This window comes from Plecotus auritus, assembly GCF_963455305.1.
Source record: "Plecotus auritus genome assembly, chromosome: 2".
Lineage (NCBI taxonomy): Eukaryota > Metazoa > Chordata > Mammalia > Chiroptera > Vespertilionidae > Plecotus > Plecotus auritus.
The window spans coordinates 28124812-28138451 of NC_137771.1; the positions used below are offsets into that span (position 1 = coordinate 28124812).

A 13640-nucleotide genomic window follows, 5' to 3' on the forward strand; every position below is an offset into this window, starting at 1 on the left:
CCCAAACCCCGCTGTTATATTATATCCAACTAGGCATTCTTTCTCACTCAGTCCTTTACACTCAACAATTGTTTACTGATGTACATACTATTTGCTAGGTGCTATTAGGTGCTGTGATCACAGAGAAGAATATGACCTGGACTTTGCCTTCCTGGAACTTTTATGGTCCTTTCCAGCAGCACTGTCACTGCTGTGCCAACACTTTCACTTATAGATAGTCCTCTTCCCTTTTCTTTGTTCTTCTAAACTAGAACTTATTTGAGGCTTGTGGGTATTATTAGTGAGACTTCATTCTTGGCAACCCAAACCCGATTGTCACAGGCTTTATGACATTTGACTTCTCCCACTTTACGTTTTATTTATTTATTTTTTACTTCTCCCATTTTATGATCATCAGTCATAATCATTGGTTTATAGTTTTTATTTAAAAATTAAATTAGGCTCTGGCTGGGTAGCTCAGTTGGTTAGAGCGTCATCCCAAATGCCAAGGTTGCAGGTTCAGTCCCTGGTCAGGGCACAAATAAGTGGAACAACAGATCGATGTTTCTCTCTCTTTCTCTCTAAAATCAATAAATTTTTTAAAATTATTTTAATATATAAGTATAACCTGTTGGCTGAAAAAAACTTCAATTATAACATGTGTGTACACTAAAAAATAAAGTCACTTTGTACTCCCTCAGTACCACTTATTACTGTTTCTAGACATTTTAAGTTAATATGCAAACTTTTAAAAAATGTGTTTTTATTGATTTCAGAGAGAGGGAGAGAGAAACATTGATGAAAGAGAAGCATCCATTGGCTGCCTATACGCCTCCAATTGGGGATTGAGCCCACAACCCCAGCATGTTCCCTGACTGGGAATTGAACTGTGACCTCCTGGTTCATGAGTCGACACTCAGCCACTAAGCCACACCAGTCAGACAATATGCAAACATTTTTACACAAATGGGATTTATAGCTCAGTGTTTTCATTTAACAGTATGTTTTAGATATCTTCCCATATCAGTGCATAAGGGTCTACTTCATTCTTTTTAGTGGCTATATAGTTTTTCAATCTAGGGATATACCACAAATATTTAACCAGTTTCTTATTGGAGGGTTTTAGATTCATATGTACTGATGAAGTAGATGTCCTTTTACATGTATTTTTGCTCACTCAAGCAGTATAATGATAAGATAAATTACTAGAAATGAGATAGTTGGAGCAATTAAAATTTTTGCTGGATATGATCAATTACCATTTGAAAAATTGTGCCAAATACTCAACAGTGTTTTCTGTTCATGTTTTCTCACCTTCTTTACATTATGAATTTTTTTTAAAATAAATCTTTATTCAGATTATTACAATTATTTCTCCTTTTTCCCCCCATAGCTCCCCTCCACCCCTTTCCCACCCCACCTTCTGCCCTTACCTCCCCCCCACTGTCCTCATCCATAGGTGTATGATTTTTGTCCATTCTCTTCATGAACCCCCCATACCCCTTTCCCCCTGAGAATTATCAGTCCACTCCCTTTCTATGCCCCTGATTCTATTATATTCACCAGATTATTCTGCTCCTCAGGTTTTTAATTCACTTGATTTTTAGGTTCGCTTGTTGATAGATATGTATTTGTTGTTCATAATTTTTATCTTTACTTTTTTCTTCTTCCTCTTCTTTAAGAATACCTTTCAGCATTTCATATAATACTGGTTTGGTGGTGATGAACTCCTTCAGCTTTTTCTTATCTGTGAAGCTCTTTATCTGCCCTTCAATTCTGAATGATAGCTTTGCTGGGTAGAGTAATCTTGGTTGTTTTACATTATGAATTTTAATCTTTGTTCATTTGATAGATTTGAAAAGCAGTATATCGAGAAAAGCAGTATCTCCTTGTTTTAATGTATGTTTCTTTAATTATGGGTAAATTTGAGCATGTTTTGATATTTTTATTAGTCATTTACACTTATTTTTCTGTGAATTATGTACATACTATTTACTTTTTTTAAAAAAATTAGGTTCTTTTTTATTACATATTTGGAAGAGTTTTTTTATGTTAAGGAAGTTATTTCTTTGTCATTCAGAAAATGTGGGCTACCCTTTCCCCCACTCTCCCAGTTTGTTTGTAAAATACAGACCTTCAGATTGGGTAGTCTAATCTGCTTACTTTCTAGATGAGGAAACTGAGCCCAAAATAGGATTAGGGTTAGTGACTTTTTTTGGTGGTGGTGGGGTGAATGTGTAGTTAGATAGTGGCAGAGCTGAAATCAGCATCCAAGTTTTTTTACATCCATTTTGGTACTTTTTTTCATTATACCATGCTATTTTTAAGGCTTACCCCCTCCCTCTTGCACCATTGCATTTTACCACTAGGTCTTAACACAACCAGAAGTTTCATGTAAACTTTTTTACTAGCCTGGTATTAAAATTTGAGAAGCTATAGGGCTGTATAGAAGCCCAGGAGACTTCACAGGTATTAGCTTGTTTCTAAAGCATATAACTAAACTAGATTCTCTATATGGCAGTTATGTTTATGTCCTTTTTGTTTGTTTAAAAAAACACTTTTGTTTTATAGGTTCATGGGTGTATGTGTACATCAAGGACAATTGCATGCACTTACAGAGGTAAGACAGACTTCAATAAACATGTTGAAGGTGACTGACTTCTTTGCTTAGTTTCAGCAATTTATGGTTCCATAGTGATTGTTACTTGCATAAGTAAGCAAAATGTGTGTGCATTTATGTTCATGCAGTGTTAATAATGGCAAGGTTAACAATGCTTTCTTTACAATGGCAGGGTTAACAATGCTTTCTTCTGTTGCCTGGGGACAATGGCCATATCTCTTAATACTCTTGGATATCCTCAAAATACTTGATAAATACTCTGACACTATGAGGGCTCAAATATTAAATTGGTTCTTGCTGCCTGCAACAAATTCCCAGGCTACCCAGAAATGTTTGGTGTCCTGATACCACTGTCACTGCTGTAGTTTCCTGGTTGGTCATATTACTCCTTGGAATCAGTTTACACCTCCGTTCTCATTTCATTTTCTGCCTCTTCAAGGCAGATACATGTGTAATAGTGATTACTGAGCCTCTGAGGACCAGAGAATCCTCTCTAGAGCAAAGGCTTCCCAATTCAGGTACTGAGTTATTAGCTTCAGAATTTGCTTGGGTGCTTCTTAGAAACACAGATTTCTAGAATCTTCTAGGTTTAATAGGTTTGCATAAGGCCCATATGTATTAAAAACTCCCCAGATTATTGTAATGAACATCTAGATTTTAGAATCTGTTCTAGAATATTTTCACATTCCTTCTTGAGAAGTAAGTACCAAAATACAAAGTGAAGAAACTTAGGAAAGAAAATTGTTTAAGAGAATTTGCAAGGGTATTGGTATCCTGCTGGCTTGGTGCCTGGTATTCGTCTTATGAAGGAGGGTCCCATGTGCTTCTCTCTGTGTCTCTTTTCTTACTGAGGGCACCAGAATGTGGAATGTGTGTAGCTATGTGCTACCTTTTATATAGAAGGCCGAATAAGGTGGAATAGTGAGGTGGTTAAGAGCATGGGCTCTGGCCTGGCCCGCATGGCTCAGTGGTTAAGCATTGACCTATGAACCAGGAGGTCATGGTTCGATTCCTGGTCAGGGCACATGCCTGGGTTGTGGGCTTGATCCCCAGTATGGGGTGTGCAGGAGGCAGCCAGTCAGTGATTCTCTCTCATCACTGATGTTTCTATCTCTCTCTCCCTCTCCCTTCCTCTCTGAAGTCAATAGAGATATATATTTAAAAAAAAAAAAAGAGCATGGATTCTGAAGTCTTTGTTTATCTAGGTTTGAATCTCACTGTGCCTCAATGTTTTCATCTGGAAATAATAATAATAGTACCTGCCTCAGGGAGTCTAGATAGAGAAGAGGACCAGTAGCTAAGCCCTAGAGTATTTCAATTTTAAAAGTCTGGGAGAAGGGCAGTTTAAGGCGTGGCTAGTGAGGTAGGAAGAAAACCTGGAATGGAAAGGAAGAAGGAGTTTCAAGGAAAATAGAATATTAATTGTGGCAAATGCTGCCGCTGATAAGATGATGACGATCTCACAGGGGTGTTGTGAGGAAGAAATGTAAAATGTTTATTTAGCACAGTGCCTGGCATATAGTAATTGCTAAATGCATTTTAACTATTAAAGCTTTTATTAATAACAGTGACTAGTCCTTCTTGAACTCAAAATGTCAATATTTTTAATTTGATACTTAGATCCATGCTGTTGATAATGTCTTAAAAATTTTTTAATCTTTTATTGAAATAAAGCATAACAGATAAAACACACATATGAAAAGTGTACAGCTTACTAAATTGTTATAAATGAACACACCCATAACCAGCATCCCAGATCAAGAAACATTTTCTGTGTATTTCTTTTCTCAGAAGTGAGTCTATAAATTCTTCAAAGACAACTCTCTCCTTTCAAGCCTTCTATCCGCCAGAGCTCTGACACTAATAATTGTAAAAGTATTTATTATTCCCTACTTATATCATTGTTCTCTGAAATGTGAGTTCATTGGAAGGAATTGTATATTGGTTTTGCTGACATACTTTAATATTTGTGATCATGTCGCAAATTTAGAAGTGGACTCTAATGGGAATGGTAGAAATTAATGACTTTAATACAACATTCCCTTGGCCATGTTGCACTTAAATAATGTTTTCTGTTGCTTTTTAGTTTGTTTATAGCCATATACAACATGCAATGGTTATTTTTTTTAAAATATATTTTGTTGATTTTTTACAGAGAGGAAGGGAGAGAGAGAGTTAGAAACATTGATGAGAGAGAAACATCAATCAGCTGCCTCCTGCACACCCCCTACTGGGGATGTGCCCGCAACCAAGGTACATGCCCTTGGCGAATCAAACCTGGGACCCTTGAGTCCACAGGCCGACGCTCTATCCACTGAGCCAAACCGGTTAGGGCCATGCAATGGGTATTTTGTGAAAGAGTGTGTTTTTCTAGTATCATTGATGAGATACTGTCATAGCTTATGATATTAATACTTTTTATTATGATATTAATAGACTGATGGTCATAAAGTCCAAATATCCAAATGGCCTTGGATATTTTCGGGAGGGGATCAACAAAGGTCATCATGGCATAGGTCTCTGGACTCTTACATTAAATTGCCTTATAATTTTGGCTTGGCAGCACAGCTCTTGGTTTCACTAGAATCATAAAAATAAATTACTAATAACATCTAGCACAGCACTTGGAACTTGGATGACATTTAGTAAATATTTTCTGATTGGTACTATGTCTGCTTTCCACAGTAATGTGAGTACCATTCCTTATTTCTCTTGGAATAGTTTGTCAATAATTACAGTAGACAAGCATAGCTTTTTTTTTTTTTTTTTTTTGACCAAAGAAAGAGCTTTACTTAGAAGAGTGGGTGGGACCTGGGAGATGAAGCACTTATTTTTTAGAGATTATATTTTTTAATTTGGGGGTTGTGGTGAAATCTTTAGAGTGTGCCTTAAAATAAACTGTTCCCTATCCCTGTCCATCAAGGCTCATTCTCTATGCAGTGATTCTCAACCTGTCGGGTTTGGTGAAGGGTAGAGGTGTACTGTCTGATTGAGTTATTCTTGGGCTGGTAGGCTTAGCTCAGAAAAGGTATCTAAAAGAACCAGAGCATGTGTGAGGGAAAAAAATAATAATAAATAAAAGAACCAGAGCAACCTAGAAAAGACCTAAGAAGGCCTTAAAAAAGACAGAGCTTGGATGTTATGAAGAAGAATGTAAGTTAGACTTCAAGAAGTACTTCCTGACAGGGTTAAAAGGACCAGAAAAGTAAAAATTTCCATCCTGAGAGATCTTGAGAAGGGGTCTTTGCCTCCTTTGGAGCAAAAAGGAGGAACACCAGCAGAATGCAAAGGTAAAAGCTTGGATGACCTCAGTTAAGACGGCTTGTCTGCCTCTCACTTGGTACACACATAATCCCCCATTCCCATTCTCCATACTAAACAGAAAGTAAACTTGCTCTTTAATGGGGGATGGGAGGGAGGGCCTGTCGGGTTGTAAAAGGAGTTCAAGGAGTGTCAGAAGCGCATCCCCCTGCGGGATAAGTCGGCTCTGGCCTCCTGGATCTGGCTCTGCAGCTCGCGGGCAGCGTCCTCGCAGTCGTGAAAAGTGGCCACGCAATAACCCACAGTGGCCAGGGCAAAGCAGCCATTGGACACCAGCAAGTAGGTGGGCAGTGGCCACAGACCCTCCCGGCAGGAAGAAGGCAAATCCAGGGCTCCCAAGGTCAGGGCCGCCCAGGCGGAGCCCAAGAGTGCCGGTGCCCAGAGCCACTGTGCTAACTTCGTCATGGTCGCTCTTGGCCGGCTCTTCCCAGTTCCGACAAGCATAGCTTTTATTAATGTCTGTGAAGTAGTGATATTAGGAAGAACATTTCTCACATCCAGTAGTGATCTGGACTCTTCTGGGCTTGAATCATTTCCACAAATCTTTTAAAAATGTTTTTAAAATTGATTTTAGAGAGAGAGAGGAAATGAGAGAGAGAGGAAGACATCGATGTGAGAAACACCTATTGGTTGCTTCCTGTACACCAATTGAATTAAGAATTCATGCCCTAGCTGGTTTGCTCAGTGGATAAAGTGTCTGCCCGCAGATTGAAGGGTTGTGGGTTCAATTCCCGTCATTGGCCTTTACCTTGGTTGCAGGCTCTGGTTGGGAGTGTGTGGGAGGCAACCAATTGATGTGTCTCTCTCACATCGATGTTTCTCTCTGTCTCCCCCACTTCCTTCTACTCTCTCTAAAAATCAATGGAAAAATATCCTTTGGTGAAGATTAATAAAAGGGTGCCGAGAAGTTGGTTACCCATATGAAAAAAAAAAAAGAATTCATATTGTGTTGAATAGGAATGCTCCTTAAGTATGTCTTTAACTCAGAAGAACTTGTCTTTCATGCATATCAAGGAAGTGCAAGTCTTTGGTTTTTATTTTTAAAAATTATTTTGTTGCTTATGATTTAACGCAGGGGTGGGCAAACTTTTTGACTCGAGGGCCACAATGGGTTCTTAAACTGGACCGGAGGGCTGGAACAAAAGCATGGATGGAGTGTTTGTGTGAACTAATATAAATTCAAAGTAAAGGAGCGGAGGGGAGAGCAAGAGAACCGGATAGAACAGCCGGATCCGGCCCGCGGGCCGTAGTTTGCCCACGGCTGATTTAACCACTACCTCAAACCTATTTTATTTATTTATTTTTTTGAGAGAGCGAAACATTGATTTGTTGTTCCACTTATTTATGCATTTATTGGTTGCTTCTTGTGTGTGCCCTGACCAGAGATTGAACCTGCAACCTTGGCATATTGGGACGACACTCTAACCAACTTAGCTACCCAGCCAGGGCTGAAATCTTTGTTTTTTAAAGACAGAAAATATAACACTGTATTTCAGTTAGCTATTGCTATATAATATCCAACCACAAAACTCAAATGCATACAGCAATAAACTTTTATTTCTCATAAGTCTGCAGGATTTAGCTGAGTTGAGCTGGGCCCAGTTGGGCAGTCTGTTGGACTCACTCATGTATCAGTGGGTCCGTGGTGGTCTGCTCTAGGCTGGGCTTTACTGGGGCAACTTTGCTCCAGCTGTTTCTCATATTTACTTCTGGGACTAGTAGGCTAGCCTGGGTGTGTTCATTTTAAGGTGAAACCAGAATAGCAAAAGTATGTCAGCCCATTTGCACAAGTGCTTTTCATGATTCTGCTCATGTTCAAATTTGCTTGGCCAACATCCCATTGGACAAAGCAAGTCACATGCCTGAGTCCACATTGAGGGAAAAGTTACATGTCAAAGGGCATGGATTTAGTAAGGGGTGAAGAATTGGAATAATTGTTGCAATCTTACATACCCTATAAATATCCCAATTATTAAATCATAATTATTTGTCCTTTCTACCCTACTTGAGGATAAAAGCTTTCTCTTTTTAAAATAAACTTTCTTTTTTAAAAAACATAACTACCAGTTATTAAACACCACTGTGGTTAAGTGCTGTATTTGGTGCTTTTGTATATTAGCATAAGTATCAAAATTCTGTAGTCCAATTTCCTCCATTTTATAGGTGAGAAAACTAAGACTTAGAGAAATTAAGTAAGTTCCCCTAAGTAGGATTTGGATCCAGGTTCATCTGACTTCAAAGGCTATACTCTTTCCATTGCAACATGCTGTCCTTCATGCATTTATGTATTCCCCACATTGCTAACTGAGCATGGGTTCTTGAATGTGTAGAATGTGTATATGAGTCTTACTAATTTGATATACATGTTGGGTTATTTGGAAAAGATATTCTCTGGCTATTGGGTATATTATAATGTATTTGGGTGCAAGTAACAGAAAATAGTTAAATGGACATAAAAAAGAAGGCTCATATAACTGGAATTTCAGCAGCTTATTAGGTTAAGGTTGGTTTGATTCAGCAGCTAAGTAGATGCTATCCAGAGACCCCACTTCTTTCTGTCTCTGCTCCATCTTTACATTGTCAGCTTCATCCCAAGGTTGACTGTCATTCATAATTAAAAAAGTAGCTGCCACCAATTTACATGTTATAATTTTTCTCATCCATATACAAGATGGAGGGTGCGGGTCAAAGAAAGAAAGAAGAGAAAGGTACTTCTGGGCAGATTATGTGTCATTTCATAATGCTTTTCTTTTTTAATCTTAAAGACCCAGAGAGGGAAATATCTTCGTAATCAGTTTGGGAAACCTCTTTGTGCAGAACCTCTCAGTGCCTAGAAGACAGGGAATTTGGAGGATGAGTAGGGTATACGGTTGTGGGGTAGGGGTCCCAAGTAACATTGCTTGGCAGGTAGGATTTTGGAGGTCTCTCTTGCTTTTTCTGCCATGGAGAAACTATTGTTTTCCCCCACTGTGGCACTGAGAACCACTAAGATATAAACACAACAATTGCTTGACCAAGTGAGGTGATGTAGTCTCTTTACAGCAATGTCTCCTCAGTCTGGCAGATATTTGGTACAGAAAGAAATGCTTTTAGCTCATGAGGGAATGGATCAGCCCTGCAAGGCGACTACAGATAATTTTTTATTCATATAGCCCCCATCCTCTTCTTACTCACTATTTCCACTCCCGTTATACACCTTCTTCCTTTATTAAAGAACTAGTAGCCCTGAGCACAAATTCGTGCGCCAGTAGCTCTCTGCCGTCCTCCTGTAGCTCTCCACCTGCTGCCCCGCCCTCCTGTAGCTATTCCCCCTCCTCCACCCCCCTCCCAAAGCTTGCTGCCCTGCCCCCTCCTGTAGTTTTTCGCCATCGCTGCCCCACCCTCCTGCAGATTTGTGATCTGGTCCTTACGTGGTTGTTCGTTATGCCTCACATAAAAGATAATTAGCATATTCCTCTCTTATTATATAGGATAGTTGATACATATTGTTTCTGAGTTGTTTTTTGTCAGACCTGTAAGAAGCCTTATATAATCAGAGAGCTTACAATGAAAGGAAACTCTGTGGATTCAGTGACCAAACTTATGCATTATTTATAAAACTGAGCAGCCAGACCCCGATTCCAGTTACTTGATGTGCTGTGATATTGCCATTACTTGTGCCTGCTTCTTTTCTTAATTCTGTGTGACCCAGTACAGAGTATTCTCCTGGCCTTATTTACCCTGAAGCAGATGTGAAATCGTCTGGTGCCTGCCTTGGGTTAACTTTGGCAGATAGCCATACCTATCTTTTAAGCAAGGGGTGGATTTGGGGAGGCCACACTAAAAGTACTAACAATGATTGCCTCTGTGATTTAGGACTTCCTAACAGAATGGTGAGGGTAGGGGAAATGACAAAGATGTGAATTAGCATCTACAAGGGAAGAAAGATTCACTTTATACATACCATGCCACTTTAAGTAAATCTGCTGTAGGCTAGGTGCTCTGCTAGGCTCTGGGCTTACCGGGATAAAGAAGATTGTTCCCCAATCTACTACTGCATAACAAACTACCGTAAAACGGTGGCGTAAAACAACCATTTTATTTTGCTTGTGATTTTGTAGGTCAGGAATTTGGAAGGGCTTTGCTGAATTTCTGTTCCTCATGTGTCAGCCGGGGCAGGGGGAGTGGGGGGGACGGCGGGAATGGGGGTCTGAGCTGGTGGACCCATTTCTAAGATGGCTACTTTATTCACATGTCTGGTGCCATGGTGCTCCTGAGCCCCTCCCTTTCTTTCTTTTTAGTTGAATTTATTGGGTTACAGATTTCAAGTGTACAATTCAATAAAACACCACCTGCACACTGCATCGCACGCCCATTGCTCCAAGCAAAGCCTGTCCCCATTTTGCCTCTCTTTGCCCACCTCCACCTATCCCCCAACCCTCTTTCCTTCTGACTGTCACCACACCGTTGTCTGTGTCTATGTGTTATATATATACTAGAGGCCCAATGCACAAAGATTCATGCAAGAATGGGCCTTCCTTCCCCTGGCTGCCAGCACCGCCTTCGCTCTGGCCGGAGCTGCCTTTCCGCCTTCCCACGCTGCCCAGAGGCCTGGAGTGGTTGGGGCGGTGCGGAACACCTGCATCCCGCCCTGCCCCCGGCCGCTCAGCGCCTGTGTATGCAAATTAACCCACCATCTTTGTTGGGTTAATTTGCATACTCACTCCTGATTGGCTGGTAGGCATCACAAATGTATGGTCAATTTGCATCTTATTCTTTTATTAGTGTGTGTGCGCGCGCGCGCGCGTGTGTGTGTGTGTGTGTGTGTGTTCTTTTACTTAATCCCTTCATCTTCTTTTGTCCAGTTCTCCAACCCCTCCCCTCTGACAGCTGTCAGTCTGTTCCCTGTGTCCATGCCTCTGTTTCTATTTTGTTCATCTGTTTATTTTGTTCATTAGATTCCACACATAAATGAGATCATATGGTATTTGTCTTTCTCTGACTGTGGGCCTCTCTTTCACTACATGGTGTCTCATTCTTAAAGTCATCTCCTCATGGCTTGAGCTCCCCACAGCTTGGTGATCTCAGGATAGTGTTGGACTTTTTATGGTGACTAATGAGAGGTACAAGCCACCCAAGTGGAAGCAGCAAGAGCAAGACTTCTTATGACCTAGCTTTGGAAGTTCCATAATGTCACTTAAGCTGCGTTTTATTGGTCAGCTTTGATTCAAGGGAAGGTGAATTATTAGACTGTACATCTTAAAGACCATTTTTATTCATGAACTCAGTGTTTAGTGACTGGGATAACAAAAAAATTCTTACTATGCCCTTCCTTAGAAACTATTTTTCTTTAAATACATTTTTATTGATTTCAGGGAGGAAAGGAGAGGGAGAGAGAGATAGAAACATCAATGATGAGAGAGAATCAGTGATCGGCTTGCTCCTGCACGCCCCCTACTGGGGATTGAGCATGCAACCTGTGCGTGTGCTCTTGACCGGAATTGACCCTGGGACCCTTTAGTCTGCAGGCTGACACTCTATCCACTGAGCCAAACTGGCTAGAGCTGTTTTCCACTATTTAAAATACAACTTAGCTCCATTAGGTCACCCTTTTCAATCTTACCATTTGCTATTGTTAGAATCCTTGCTCAGCCAAATAAAAAGATATGTTAGTTTTTACTTTTTTCCTCCTCTCTTGAATTCAATCAGTTCCCAATCCTACCCTAATATTTTCTCTTTAATGTCTTTCTGGTTATTTTTTCTCTCCATTCATGTCACAATTTTATTCCATGGCTGAATTCCTGCAAACACTTTGTGGCTCTGTATTTTGTTTTCCTGTCTCTAGTCTTTCTTTGCTTCATTTTGATATGCTACTACTTAGATAATCTTCATTAGACATACTTTGATAATGTATGCTTCTGTTTAAAAACTTCTGTTTAGCATTCTAGACTCTCTAATCTGATTTCAGAATATGAATCCCTCCCTTTAGTTAGGTGGGTCTTTTTGCTGTCTTCTATATATGCTGGCCCTAGATGTGCTTTCCAGGACCTAGAATGGTCTTACTTCTCTTCACCTTCCCACTTGCCAAGTTATGTCGAATCCCAGGTTTTCTAATGAAGTTCAGTCTTCTGAATTCCTGAACTACAAAATCACACAGGACCTGTAATAATGCACTGTATGGTTGTGCCGATGGTACAGTTGACCCTTGAATATCATGACTTGAACTGTGAGTCCACTTATACATATAATTTTTTCTTCCCCCTCCCCCAGAATTCTTTTCAGTAAAATCTATAAAATTTCTTTTCTTTTCCTTTTGATTTTTAAATAACATTTTACTTTCTGTAGCTTATTTTATTGTAAGAATACAGTATGTAATATATATTACATACAAAATATATGTTAATTGACAGTGTGTTATCTGTAAGGCTTATCATTAACAGTAGGCTACTAGTAGTTAAGTTTTGGGGGAGTCAAAAGTTATATATGGATTTTCTACTGCACAGAGGGGTCGACTCCCAAGGCTCAACTATATAAGTGTAAGATGTTTTATAGTTGATTGTTTTTAGTGTAGACCTAGTTTTAAGAAAGCTGAATTAGCCAAAACCGGTTTGACTCAGTGGATAGAGCGTCAGCCTGCGGACTGAAAGGTCCCAGGTTCGATTCCGGTCAAGGGCACGTAACTTGGTTGCGGGCACATCCCCAATAGGAGGTGTGCAAGAGGCAGCTGATCGATGTTTCTCTCTCATCGATGTTTCTAACTCTCTATCCCTCTTCCTTCCTCTCTGTAAAAAATCAATAAAATATATATTAAAAAAAGAAAAAGAAAAAAAAAAAGCTGAATTAGCCCCAGTGGAAAGAGCCAAAAGTCAAAAGTAATGTGAAATGTCACATCAAGTCCCTTCACAAATTAGAAGTTTGCTTATTTCATTTATACTTGTAAAAATAGCTAAAAGTATTCCTATAAATACATGTTGGCATCTTATTTACTTTTGAAAAAGCTTTAATTTTTTGATTTGGTCATTTAGCAATTAAAAATGTAAATAAATTGTACATGTTTTATGCTCTTATTTTTAGTAACTCCTTATGACATTTGAGAAACAAGAATTTGAAGTTGGCAGTCTAACCCACAAGTAATAAAAGAGTTCATTTAGTTTACTTTATTCTTAAAGCAGTTTTCCCCTGACTTGCTAGTTTGCTTCTGGCTCATTTATTTATTAAAAAAAAAAAAAATGTATTGGGCTCCTACAATGTATCCAGCACTATTCCAGGTGCTGGGAATATAATAATGAACAAATAATAATGTCTGCCCTTTTGGAATTTACATTGTAATCAGCAGTGTGTGGGCAGAAGAGTTAGACTAAATAAAGTGTTGTGGAGTTTGCAAATTCAATTATATGGACAGGGAAGGTCTTATAGAAAAGGCAAAAATTAAGAAGCTAAGGGAACTAGCTGTGTGAATATCTGGAGAAAGAGTGTTCTAGGTCAGTGGTCGGCAAACTGCGGCTCTGTTGACTAATGAGTTTGCCGACCACTGTTCTAGGCAGTGAGAACAGCAAGTAGAAAGACATGGTGGCAGATATGTGCCTGGTATGGTCAAGGAACTCCAACGAGGGTGATGTGGCTGCAGTGGTGAGAGTAAAAAGAATAGTTGTAGATGGCAGTCAGAGAGGAAAGACACGCCAGGTCGCATAGAGTCTTATAGACGATTGTAAGAGCTTCAGCCTTTACTCAGGATGAATTA

General features: G+C 39.5%; 2 protein-coding genes across 5 annotated transcripts in view; one reads left to right on the plus strand and one right to left on the minus strand.

The window, feature by feature from the left end:
- TESK2 (testis associated actin remodelling kinase 2) overlaps window positions 1-13640 on the plus strand; it is a 148188-nt gene that overhangs the window by 96468 nt on the left and 38080 nt on the right. For all 4 annotated transcript variants that reach the window (XM_080654460.1, XM_080654458.1, XM_080654459.1 and 1 more), the window contains one exon: window positions 2551-2599. In XM_080654460.1, the coding sequence (XP_080510586.1) occupies window positions 2551-2599 (49 nt within the window). The remainder of the gene's footprint in view (window positions 1-2550; window positions 2600-13640) is intronic.
- Window positions 6053-6325, minus strand: LOC308240974 (dolichol-phosphate mannosyltransferase subunit 3-like; the record flags this gene model as incomplete). The annotated part of the gene is made up of 1 exon (XM_080654477.1): window positions 6053-6325. One exon carries the CDS (start codon window positions 6323-6325, stop codon window positions 6053-6055), a length of 273 nt encoding a protein of 90 aa, XP_080510603.1.